The sequence below is a fragment of the Oncorhynchus masou genome, unplaced genomic scaffold (genome assembly GCF_036934945.1).
Source record: "Oncorhynchus masou masou isolate Uvic2021 unplaced genomic scaffold, UVic_Omas_1.1 unplaced_scaffold_7067, whole genome shotgun sequence".
Taxonomy (NCBI): Eukaryota; Metazoa; Chordata; class Actinopteri; order Salmoniformes; family Salmonidae; genus Oncorhynchus; species Oncorhynchus masou.
The window spans coordinates 2,651-15,914 of NW_027013531.1; the positions used below are offsets into that span (position 1 = coordinate 2,651).

Genomic DNA, 13,264 nt, shown 5'->3' on the forward strand with positions numbered 1-13,264 from the left:
AGGTAAAAAAACAACATTAATAAAAACATGTTTATTATCAATCTATGGACCAGAGACTATTTTACAACCATCTAGATAGGTGTGTGTGTGTGTGTGTGTGTGTGTGTGTGTGTGTGTGTGTGTGTGTGTGTGTGTGTGTGTGTGTGTGTGTGTGTGTGTATGTGTATGTATGTATGTGTGTGTATGTGCGTTGTGTGCGTGTATGTGTGTGTGTGTGTATATGTGTATGTATGTGTGTGCGTATATGTATGTGTGTGTGTGTGTGCGTATATATGTGTGTGTGTATATGTGTATGTATGTGTGTGTGTGTATATGTGTATGTATGTGTGTGTGTGTGTGTGTGTGTGTGTGTGTGTGTGTGTGTGTGTGTATATGTGTATGTATGTGTGTGTGTATATGTGTATGTATGTGTGTGTGTATGTGTGTGTGTGTGTGTGTGTGTGTGTGTGTGTGTGTGTGTGTGCGTGCGTGTGTGTGTGTGTGTGTGTGTGTGTATGTGTGTGTGTGTGTGTGTGTGTGTGTGTGTGAGAGAGAGAGGTGGGAGGGGCTCCTCCCTTCTCCTGAAGTGTGCACGTGTTCACTCCCCCTCGTGGATTTAAAAGGACCGGACAGGTGCACCAACCAATCACGAGGAGAGAAGGACACTTCTGGATGAGGGTTCTGAATATGAGTGTCTGACCATCTCTCATCTGTCTGCACCGTCCTAGCGAGGTGGGAACCCGCGGTGTGGACCCCCCCGCCCTCTGAACCCTCCCCTGTCCCCCCTAAAGGACCTGTTCCTCTCCCGGCCCCTGTCCCCCCCCCGGCCGGCGTTAGGACCCCCCCGCCCCCCACGGGATGACCCCCCTCCACGGTCTGACTTCAGCTTGGAGGGAGGAGACTTGGGTCGTAGACGCTCTATCTCCTCCGTACAGCCTGGAGGAAACATCAAGAGGAGAGAACAGAGGGATTAGACCAGAGAAGAAGAGATGGAGGAGAGAACAGAGGGATTAGACCAGAGAAGAAGAGATGGAGGAGAGAGAGGAGAGAACAGAGGGATTAGACCAGAGAAGAAGACATGGAGGAGAGAACAGAGGGATTAGACCTCCGTACAGCCTGGAGGAAACATCAAGAGGAGAGAACAGAGGGATTAGACCAGAGAAGAAGAGATGGAGGAGAGAGAGAGGAGAGAACAGAGGGATTAGACCAGAGAAGAAGAGATGGAGGAGAGAGAGAGGAGAGAACAGAGGGATTAGACCAGAGAAGAAGAGATGGAGGAGAGAACAGAGGGATTAGACAAGAGGAGAAGAGATGGAGGAGTGAGAGAGGAGAGAACAGAGGGATTAGACCAGAGAAGAAGAGATGGAGGAGAGAACAGAGGGATTAGACCAGAGAAGAAGAGATGGAGGAGAAGAGATGGAGGAGAGAACAGAGGGATTAGACAAGAGGAGAAGAGATGGAGGAGAGAGAGAGGAGAGAACAGAGGGATTAGACCAGAGAAGAAGAGATGGAGGAGAGAGAGAGGAGAGAACAGAGGGATTAGACCAGAGAAGAAGAGATGGAGGAGAGAACAGAGGGATTAGACCAGAGAAGAAGAGATGGAGGAGAAGAGATGGAGGAGAGAACAGAGGGATTAGACAAGAGGAGAAGAGATGGAGGAGAGAACAGAGGGATTAGACCAGAGAAGAAGAGATGGAGGAGAGAGAGAGGGATTAGACAAGATAAGAGATGGAGGAGAGAACAGAGGGATTAGACAAAAGAAGAAGAGATGGAGGAGAGATGGAGGAGAGAACAGAGGGATTAGACCAGAGAAGAAGAGATGGAGGAGAGAACAGAGGGATTAGACCAGAGAAGAAGAGATGGAGGAGAGAACAGAGGGATTAGACCAGAGAAGAGAGAGATGGAGGAGAGAACAGAGGGATTAGACCAGAGGAGAAGAGATGGAGGAGAGAACAGAGGGATTAGACAAGAGGAGAAGAGATGGAGGAGAGAGAGGAGAGAAGAGAGAGAAGAGGGAGAGATATGAGATGGAGGAGAGGAGAGAAGAGAGAGAAGAGGGAGGGGAGAGATGGAGATGAGATGGAGGAGAGAACAGAGGGATTAGACCAGAGGAGAAGAGATGGAGGAGAGAACAGAGGGATTAGACAAGAGGAGAAGAGATGGAGGAGAGAGAGGAGAGAAGAGGGAGAGATATGAGATGGGGGAGAGGAGAGAAGAGAGAGAAGAGGGAGAGGAGAGATGGAGATGAGATGGAGGAGAGAAGAGAGAGAAGAGGGAGAGATGGAGATGAGATGGAGGAGAGAAATGAGAGAAAGGACAGACAAGACAGTGTGTGTGTGTGTGGTGTGATTAAGGACCTACCTGAGAGGTGAGACTGTGTGATTGAGAAGTGGGAGGAGTAAGACTCTGAGTTGAAGTTACTGTTGGTCAGAGTAGGACCCACTGTCAACCACCCTGGAGAGAGAGACAGGAGAGAGATAGAGAGGAGATGGGAGAGAGGAGAGGAGGGAGAGAGAGGGGGAGAGAGGAGAGGAGGGAGAGAGAGGGGGAGAGAGGAGAGGAGGGAGAGACAGGAGAGAGATAGAGAGGAGACAGGAGAGAGGAGAGAGAGACAGGAGAGAGATAGAGAGGAGATGGGAGAGAGGAGAGGAGGGAGAGAGAGGGGGAGAGAGGAGAGGAGGGAGAGAGAGGGGGAGAGAGGAGAGGAGGGAGAGACAGGAGAGAGATAGAGAGGAGACAGAGAGAGAGAGAGAGAGAGAGGGGGAGAGAGGAGAGGAGGGAGAGAGAGGGGGAGAGAGGGGGAGAGAGGAGAGAGGAGGGAGCGAGAGAGAGGGGGAGAGAGGAGAGGAGGGAGAGACAGGAGAGAGATAGAGAGGAGACAGGAGAGAGGAGAGAGAGAGAGGGGGAGAGAGGAGAGGAGGGAGAGAGAGGGGGAGAGAGGGGGAGAGAGGAGAGAGGGAAGGAGGGAGGGGGAGAGAGGAGAGAGAGGAGAGGAGGGAGAGAGAGGGGGAGAGTGGAGAGAGGAGAGGAGGGAGAGAGGGGGGGGGAGAGAGGAGAGAGGGGGGAGCGAGAGAGGGGGAGAGAGGAGATAGGAGAGGAGGGAGAGAGAGGAGGGAGAGAGAGGGGGAGAGAGGAGAGAGGGGGAGCGAGAGAGAGGGAAATACATTTAACCAAAATAAATGGACCACAACCTGAACAAATCTAGAAGGCTACAATCATCCTCCAGTCCTCTATCTGATTCAGGGTTAATTTGTTTCTCCCCTGAAATCATGGAGGATTCCTGATTCCCTGCCGATTCCCTCTCGATTCAGAGGATTCCTGATTCCCTCTCGATTCAGAGGATTCCTGATTCCCTGCCGATTCCTCTCGATTCAGAGGATTCCTGATTCCCTCTCGATTCAGAGGATTCCTGATTCCCTGCCGATTCCCTCTCGATTCAGAGGATTCCTGATTCCCTCTCGATTCAGAGGATTCCTGATTCCCTGCCGATTCCCTCTCGATTCAGAGGATTCCTGATTCCCTCTCGATTCCGTGCGTGTGTGATCCAGGAGAGTCTCCCGTTAAAGACACGCTAGCTCAAAGCCCACAGTGGTACTGCAGGCATTGTTAGCAAGAAAACAGGATCCCCCAAATATAAGTGAATGGAAACAATCAATCTTTATGGTGAATTAAATAAAATAAAGATTTGAAGACGATCATGATACCAATAATTACTGAGCTAGCCTGCAGTACCCCAGTCAGCCTTCAACTAGAGTTAATCAACGAGAGGGGGCAGCACTGAGCTAGCCTGCAGTACCCCAGTCAGCCTTCAACTAGAGTTAATCAACGAGAGGGGGCAGCACTGAGCTAGCCTGCAGTACCCCAGTCATCCTTCAACTAGAGTTAATCAACGAGAGGGGGCAGCACTGAGCTAGTCAACGAGAGGGGGCAGCACTGAGCTAGCCTGCAGTACCCCAGTCAGCCTTCAACTAGAGTTAATCAACGAGAGGGGGCAGCACTGAGCTAGCCTGCAGTACCCCAGTCAGCCTTCAACTAGAGTTAATCAACGAGAGGGGGCAGCACTGAGCTAGCCTGCAGTACCCCAGTCAGCCTTCAACTAGAGTTAATCAACGAGAGGGGGCAGCACTGAGCTAGCCTGCAGTACCCCAGTCAGCCTTCAACTAGAGTTAATCAACGAGAGGGGGCAGCACTGAGCTAGCCTGCAGTACCCCAGTCAGCCTTCAACTAGAGTTAATCAATGAGTGGGGGCAGCACTGAGCTAGCCTGCAGTACCCCAGTAAGCCTTCAACTAGAGTTAATCAATGAGAGGGGGCAGCACTGAGCTAGCCTGCAGTACCCCAGTCAGCTTTCAACTGGAGTTAATCAACGAGAGGGGGCAGCACTGAGCTAGCCTGCAGTACACCAGTAAGCCTCCAACTAGAGTTAATCAACGAGAGGGGGCAGCACTGAGCTAGCCTGCAGTACCCCGGTCAGCCTTCAACTAGAGTTAGTCAACGAGAGGGGGCAGCACTGAGCTAGTCAACGAGAGGGGGCAGCACTGAGCTAGTCAACGAGAGGGGGCAGCACTGAGCTAGTCAACGAGAGGGGGCAGCACTGAGCTAGTCAACGAGAGGGGGCAGCACTTAGCTAGTCAATGAGAGGGGGCAGCACTGAGCTAGTCAACGAGAGGGGGCAGCACTGAGCTAGTCAACGAGAGGGGGCAGCACTGAACTAGTCAACGAGAGGGGGCAGCACTGAGCTAGTCAACGAGAGGGGGCAGCACTGAGCTAGTCAACGAGAGGGGGCAGCACTGAGCTAGTCAACGAGAGGGGGCAGCACTGAGCTAGTCAACGAGAGGGGGCAGCACTGAGCTAGTCAACGAGAGGGGGCAGCACTGAACTAGTCAATGAGAGGAGGCAGCACTGAGCTAGCCTGCAGTACCCCAGTCAGCGTTCAACTGGAGTTAATCAACGAGAGGGGGCAGCACTGAGCTAGCCTGCAGTACCCCAGTAAGCCTTCAACTAGAGTTAATCAACGAGAGGGGGCAGCACTGAGCTAGTCAACGAGAGGGGGCAGCACTGAACTAGTCAACGAGAGGGGGCAGCACTGAGCTAGCCTGCAGTACCCCAGTCAGCCTTCAACTAGAGTTAATCAACGAGAGGGGGCAGCACTGAGCTAGCCTGCAGTACCCCAGTCAGCCTTCAACTAGAGTTAATCAACGAGAGGGGGCAGCACTGAGCTAGTCAACGAGAGGGGGCAGCACTGAACTAGTCAACGAGAGGGGGCAGCACTGAGCTAGCCTGCAGTACCCCAGTCAGCCTTCAACTAGAGTTAATCAACGAGAGGGGGGCAGCACTGAGCTAGCCTGCAGTACCCCAGTCAGCCTTCAACTAGAGTTAATCAATGAGTGGGGGCAGCACTGAGCTAGCCTGCAGTACCCCAGTAAGCCTTCAACTAGAGTTAATCAACGAGAGGGGGCAGCACTGAGCTAGCCTGCAGTACCCCAGTCAGCCTTCAACTAGAGTTAATCAACGAGAGGGGGCAGCACTGAGCTAGCCTGCAGTACCCCAGTCAGCCTTCAACTAGAGTTAATCAACGAGAGGGGGCAGCACTGAGCTAGCCTGCAGTACCCCAGTCAGCCTTCAACTAGAGTTAATCAATGAGTGGGGGCAGCACTGAGCTAGCCTGCAGTACCCCAGTAAGCCTTCAACTAGAGTTAATCAATGAGAGGGGCAGCACTGAGCTAGCCTGCAGTACCCCAGTCAGCTTTCAACTGGAGTTAATCAACGAGAGGGGGCAGCACTGAGCTAGCCTGCAGTACACCAGTAAGCCTCCAACTAGAGTTAATCAACGAGAGGGGGCAGCACTGAGCTAGCCTGCAGTACCCCGGTCAGCCTTCAACTAGAGTTAGTCAACGAGAGGGGGCAGCACTGAGCTAGTCAACGAGAGGGGCAGCACTGAGCTAGTCAATGAGAGGGGCAGCACTGAGCTAGTCAACGAGAGGGGGCAGCACTGAGCTAGTCAACGAGAGGGGGCAGCACTGAACTAGTCAACGAGAGGGGGCAGCACTGAGCTAGTCAACGAGAGGGGGCAGCACTGAGCTAGTCAACGAGAGGGGGCAGCACTGAGCTAGTCAACGAGAGGGGCAGCACTGAGCTAGTCAACGAGAGGGGGCAGCACTGAGCTAGTCAACGAGAGGGGCAGCACTGAACTAGTCAATGAGAGGAGAAGGCACTGAGCTAGCCTGCAGTACCCCAGTCAGCGTTCAACTGGAGTTAATCAACGAGAGGGGGCAGCACTGAGCTAGCCTGCAGTACCCCAGTAAGCCTTCAACTAGAGTTAATCAACGAGAGGGGGCAGCACTGAGCTAGTCAACGAGAGGGGGCAGCACTGAACTAGTCAACGAGAGGGGGCAGCACTGAGCTAGCCTGCAGTACCCCAGTCAGCCTTCAACTAGAGTTAATCAACGAGAGGGGGCAGCACTGAGCTAGCCTGCAGTACCCCAGTCAGCCTTCAACTAGAGTTAATCAACGAGAGGGGGCAGCACTGAGCTAGTCAACGAGAGGGGGGGCAGCACTGAACTAGTCAACGAGAGGGGGCAGCACTGAGCTAGCCTGCAGTACCCCAGTCAGCCTTCAACTAGAGTTAATCAACGAGAGGGGGCAGCACTGAGCTAGCCTGCAGTACCCCAGTCAGCCTTCAACTAGAGTTAATCAATGAGTGGGGGCAGCACTGAGCTAGCCTGCAGTACCCCAGTAAGCCTTCAACTAGAGTTAATCAATGAGAGGGGGCAGCACTGAGCTAGCCTGCAGTACCCCAGTAAGCCTTCAACTAGAGTTAATCAATGAGTGGGGGCAGCACTGAGCTAGCCTGCAGTACCCCAGTAAGCCTTCAACTAGAGTTAATCAATGAGAGGGGGCAGCACTGAGCTAGCCTGCAGTACACCAGTAAGCCTCCAACTAGAGTTAATCAACGAGAGGGGGCAGCACTGAGCTAGTCAACGAGAGGGGGCAGCACTGAGCTAGTCAACGAGAGGGGGCAGCACTGAGCTAGTCAACGAGAGGGGTCAGCACTGAGCTAGTCAACGATAGGGGGCAGCACTGAGCTAGCCTGCAGTACCCCGGTCAGCCTTCAACTAGAGTTAGTCAACGAGAGGGGGCAGCACTGAGCTAGTCAACGAGAGGGGGCAGCACTGAGCTAGTCAACGAGAGGGGGCAGCACTGAGCTAGCCTGCAGTACCCCAGTCAGCCTTCAACTAGAGTTAATCAACGAGAGGGGGCAGCACTGAGCTAGCCTGCAGTACACCAGTAAGCCTCCAACTAGAGTTAATCAACGAGAGGGGGCAGCACTGAGCTAGCCTGCAGTACCCCGGTCAGCCTTCAACTAGAGTTAATCAACGAGAGGGGGCAGCACTGAGCTAGTCAACGAGAGGGGGCAGCACTGAGCTAGTCAACGAGAGGGGGCAGCACTGAGCTAGTCAACGAGACGGGGCAGCACTGAGCTAGTCAACGAGAGGGGGCAGCACTGAGCTAGTCAACGAGAGGGGGCAGCACTGAGCTAGTCAACGAGAGGGGTCAGCACTGAGCTAGTCAACGATAGGGGGCAGCACTGAGCTAGCCTGCAGTACCCCGGTCAGCCTTCAACTAGAGTTAATCAACGAGAGGGGGCAGCACTGAGCTAGTCAACGAGAGGGGCAGCACTGAGCTAGTCAACGAGAGGGGGCAGCACTGAGCTAGCCTGCAGTACCCCAGTCAGCTTTCAACTAGAGTTAATCAACGAGAGGGGGCAGCACTGAGCTAGTCAACGAGAGGGGGCAGCACTGAGCTAGTCAACGAGAGGGGGCAGCACTGAGCTAGTCAACGAGAGGGGGCAGCACTTAACTAGTCAACGAGAGGGGGCAGCACTGAGCTAGCCTGCAGTACCCCAGTCAGCTTTCAACTAGAGTTAATCAACGAGAGGGGGCAGCACTGAGCTAGTCAACGAGAGGGGGCAGCACTGAGCTAGTCAACGAGAGGGGTCAGCACTGAGCTAGTCAACGATAGGGGGCAGCACTGAGCTAGCCTGCAGTACCCCGGTCAGCCTTCAACTAGAGTTAGTCAACGAGAGGGGGCAGCACTGAGCTAGCCTGCAGTACCCCAGTAAGCCTTCAACTAGAGTTAGTCAACGAGAGGGGGCAGCACTGAGCTAGTCAACGAGAGGGGTCAGCACTGAGCTAGTCAACAATAGGGGGCAGCACTGAGCTAGCCTGCAGTACCCCGGTCAGCCTTCAACTAGAGTTAGTCAACGAGAGGGGGCAGCACTGAGCTAGTCAACGAGAGGGGGCAGCACTGAGCTAGTCAACGAGAGGGGGCAGCACTGAACTAGTCAACGAGAGGGGGCAGCACTGAGCTAGCCTGCAGTACCCCAGTCAGCCTTCAACTAGAGTTAATCAATGAGAGGGGGCAGCACTGAGATAGCCTGCAGTACCCCAGTCAGCCTTCAACTAGAGTTAATCAACAAGAGGGGGCAGCACTGAGCTAGCCTGCAGTACACCAGTAAGCCTCCAACTAGAGTTAATCAACGAGAGGGGGCAGCACTGAGCTAGCCTGCAGTACACCAGTAAGCCTTCAACTAGAGTTAGTCAACGAGAGGGGGCAGCACTGAGCTAGTCAACGAGAGGGGGCAGCACTGAGCTAGTCAACGAGAGGGGGCAGCACTTAACTAGTCAATGAGAGGGGGCAGCACTGAGCTAGTCAACGAGAGGGGGCAGCACTGAGCTAGTCAACGAGAGGGGCAGCACTGAGCTAGTCAACGAGAGGGGCAGCACTGAACTAGTCAATGAGAGGGGGCAGCACTGAGCTAGCCTGCAGTACCCCAGTCAGCCTTCAACTAGAGTTAATCAATGAGAGGGGGCAGCACTGAGCTAGCCTGCAGTACCCCAGTCAGCCTTCAACTAGAGTTCATCAACGAGAGGGGGCAGCACTGAGCTAGCCTGCAGTACCCCAGTCAGCCTTCAACTAGAGTTAATCAACGAGAGGGGGCAGCACTGAGCTAGCCTTCAACTAGAGTTAATCAATGAGAGGGGGCAGCACTGAGCTAGTCAACGAGAGGGGGCAGCACTGAGCTAGCCTGCAGTACCCCAGTCAGCCTTCAACTAGAGTTAATCAACGAGAGGGGGCAGCACTGAGCTAGTCAACGAGAAGGGGCAGCACTGAGCTAGCTGCAGTACCCCAGTCAGCCTTCAACTAGAGTTAATCAATGAGTGGGGGCAGCACTGAGCTAGCCTGCAGTACCCCAGTCAGCCTTCAACTGGAGTTAATCAACAAGAGGGGGCAGCACTGAGCTAGTCAACGAGAGGGGGCAGCACTGAGCTAGTCAACGAGAGGGGGCAGCACTGAGCTAGTCAACGAGAGGGGGCAGCACTGAGCTAGCCTGCAGTACCCCAGTCAGCCTTCAACTAGAGTTAATCAACGAGAGGGGGCAGCACTGAGCTAGCCTGCAGTACCCCAGTCAGCCTTCAACTAGAGTTAATCAACGAGAGGGGGCAGCACTGAGCTAGCCTGCAGTACCCCAGTCAGCCTTCAACTAGAGTTAATCAACGAGAGGGGGCAACACTGAGCTAGCCTGTAGTACCCCAGTCAGCCTTCAACTAGAGTTAATCAATGAGAGGGGGCAGCACTGAGCTAGCCTGCAGTACCCCAGTCAGCCTTCAACTAGAGTTAATCAACGAGAGGGGGCAGCACTGAACTAGTTAACGAGAGGGGGCAGCATTGAGCTAGTCAACGAGAGGGGGCAGCACTGAGCTAGTCAACGAGAGGGGGCAGCACTGAGCTAGTCAACGAGAGGGGGCAGCACTGAGCTAGCCTGCAGTACCCCAGTCAGCCTTCAACTAGAGTTAATCAACGAGAGGGGGCAGCACTGAGCTAGTCAACGAGAGGGGGCAGCACTGAGCTAGTCAACGAGAGGGGGCAGCACTGAGCTAGCCTGCAGTACACCAGTAAGCCTCCAACTAGAGTTAATCAACGAGAGGGGGCAGCACTGAGCTAGTCAACGAGAGGGGGCAGCACTGAGCTAGTCAACGAGAGGGGGCAGCACTGAGCTAGTCAACGAGAGGGGTCAGCACTGAGCTAGTCAACGATAGGGGGCAGCACTGAGCTAGCCTGCAGTACCCCGGTCAGCCTTCAACTAGAGTTAGTCAACGAGAGGGGGCAGCACTGAGCTAGCCTGCAGTACCCCAGTAAGCCTTCAACTAGAGTTAATCAACGAGAGGGGGCAGCACTGAGCTAGTCAACGAGAGGGGGCAGCACTGAGCTAGTCCGCAGCGTCCCTTCCTGGAGTGGATGGAACTGCTCGTGTCTCCATGAGACGCCATCTTAACTGGCTTCAGTGTGCTATTGAGTCTTCACATAGGAATGAATGGTGTCACATGATCCATGGCTTTGTCCATTCATATATACAGTAATTGGTATGACCCACCTGGTCTATTGACCCACCTGGTCTGATGACCCACCTGGTCTGATGACCCACCTGGTCTGTTGACCCACCTGGTCTGAGGACCCACCTGGTCTGAGGACCCACCTGGTCTGAGGACCCACCTGGTCTGATGACCCACCTGGTCTGATGACCCACCTGGTCTGAGGACCCACCTGGTCTGATGACCCACCTGGTCTGAGGACCAACCTGGTCTGAGGACCCACCTGGTCTGAGGACCCACCTGGTCTGAGGACCCACCTGGTCTGATGGCAGAGTCTCGTCCAAACAGGTGTAGTCTGAGGACCCACCTGGTCTGAGGACCCACCTGGTCTGATGGTAGAGTCTCGTCCAAACAGGTGTAGTCTGATGGTGTGGTCTGAGGACCCACCTGGTCTGAGGACCCACCTGGTCTGAGGACCCACCTGGTCTGAGGACCCACCTGGTCTGATGGTAGTCTCGTCCAAACAGGTGTAGTCTGATGGTGTGGTCTGAGGACCCACCTGGTCTGATGACCCACCTGGTCTGAGGACCCACCTGGTCTGATGACCCACCTGGTCTGAGGACCCACCTGGTCTGAGGACCCACCTGGTCTGAGGACCCACCTGGTCTGATGGTAGAGTCTCGTCCAAACAGGTGTAGTCTGATGGTGTGGTCTGAGGACCCACCTGGTCTGAGGACCCACCTGGTCTGAGGACCCACCTGGTCTGAGGACCCACCTGGTCTGATGGTAGAGTCTCGTCCAAACAGGTGTAGTCTGATGGTGTGGTCTGATGACCCACCTGGTCTGAGGACCCACCTGGTCTGATGACCCACCTGGTCTGAGGACCCACCTGGTCTGATGATCCACTGTCCACTAGCACTGTAGAAACTATTACACTCAACTGAACGACTCGATTAGCGTAGTGTCAGCTAGCTACATAGTTGTCTTCGCTGTCTTCGTATCCAAGATAATTGTGCAGTTTAGAGTGTGTAGACTTAGAGTGATTATCTTAATTTACCGAGGTTAGCTAGCCAGCTATTTGTCGTCCTTAACGTAGGAAATGCTGCTAGCTAGCTAGCCAACAGCTAGCCAACCTCTACCGAATTGAACTCCAACTACCCGGTCAACATTCCGTCGCTCCACAGGTAGTATCACATTTTCATTTCACTTCATTACAGTACAACGGTTTGATTTGTTTGATCGTAGCTAGCCAGCTACATAGCCGTCTTTGTATCTAAGACAATTGTGTAGTCTAGAGCGATTTTCTAGGTTAGCTGGCCAGCTATTGTCGTTCTTCTAACGTAGCTAGCCAGCTAGCCCCGAATAGCAGCACTGTAGTAACTATTACAGTACAACGGTTTGTTTTGTTTGATCGTAGCTAGCTAGCTACATAGCCGTCTTTGTATCTAAGACAATTGTGTAGCCTAGAGCGATTTTCTAGGTTAGCTGGCCAGCTATTGTCGTTCTTTTAACGTAGCTAGCCAGCTAGCCCCGAATAGCAGCACTGTAGTAACTATTACAGTACAACGGTTTGTTTTGTTTGATCGTAGCTAGCTAGCTACATAGCCGTCTTTGTATCTAAGACAATTGTGTAGCCTAGAGCGATTTTCTAGGTTAGCTAGCCAGCTATTGTCGTTCTTTTAAAGTAACGTAACGCAATTAACCTGCTAGCTAGCCAGCTAGCCCCGAATAGCAGCACTGTAGAAACTATTACACTCGACGGAACGACTTGATTAGTGTAGTGTCAACATCGCAGCCACTACCAGCTAGCCTACTCCAGCAGTACTGTATCATTTCAATCATTTTAGTCAATAAGATTCTTGCTACGTAAGCTTAACTTTCTGAACATTCGAGACGTGTAGTCCACTTGTCATTCCAATCTCCTTTGCATTAGCGTAGCCTCTTCTGTACCCTGTTAACTATGTGTCTATCTATCCCTGTTCTCTCCTCTCTGCACAGACCATACAAACGCTCCACACCGCGTGGCCGCGGCCACCTAATCTGGTGGTCCCAGCGCGCACGACCCACGTGGAGTTCCTGGTCTCCGGTAGCCTCTGGAACTGCCGATCTGCGGCCAACAAGGCAGAGTTCATCTCAGCCTATGCCTCCCTCCAGTCCCTCGACTTCCTGGCACTGACGGAAACATGGATCACCACAGATAACACTGCTACTCCTACTGCTCTCTCTTCGTCCGCCCACGTGTTCTCGCACACCCCGAGAGCTTCTGGTCAGCGGGGTGGTGGCACCGGGATCCTCATCTCTCCCAAGTGGTCATTCTCTCTCTCTCCCCTTACCCATCTATCTATCGCCTCCTTTGAATTCCATGCTGTCACAGTTACCAGCCCTTTCAAGCTTAACATCCTTATCATTTATCGCCCTCCAGGTTCCCTCGGAGAGTTCATCAATGAGCTTGATGCCTTGATAAGCTCCTTTCCTGAGGACGGCTCACCTCTCACAGTCCTGGGCGACTTTAACCTCCCCACGTCTACCTTTGACTCATTCCTCTCTGCCTCCTTCTTTCCACTCCTCTCCTCTTTTGACCTCACCCTCTCACCTTCCCCCTACTCACAAGGCAGGCAATACGCTCGACCTCATCTTTACTAGATGCTGTTCTTCCACTAACCTCACTGCAACTCCCCTCCAAGTCTCCGACCACTACCTTGTATCCTTTTCCCTCTCGCTCTCATCCAACACTTCCCACACTGCCCCTACTCGGATGGTATCGCGCCGTCCCAACCTTCGCTCTCTCTCCCCCGCTACTCTTTCCTCTTCCATCCTATCATCTCTTCCCTCTGCTCATACCTTCTCCAACCTTTCTCCTGATTCTCCCCTATCCTCCAGGCCGGCTCGGTCCTCCCCTCCCGCTCCGTGGCT

At 53.5% G+C, this 13,264-nt stretch overlaps 1 protein-coding gene across 1 annotated transcript; it reads right to left on the bottom strand.

Moving 5' to 3' along the window:
- Positions 1-703: 703 nt before the first annotated feature.
- LOC135537070 (uncharacterized) lies at positions 704-11,269 on the bottom strand (the record flags this gene model as incomplete). Its single annotated transcript, XM_064963276.1, has 3 exons — positions 704-915; positions 2,341-2,433; positions 10,736-11,269. Coding segments are annotated over 3 exons (839 nt in total), but the record flags the coding sequence as incomplete, so codon positions are not given.
- Between the last annotated feature and the right edge of the window lie 1,995 nt (positions 11,270-13,264).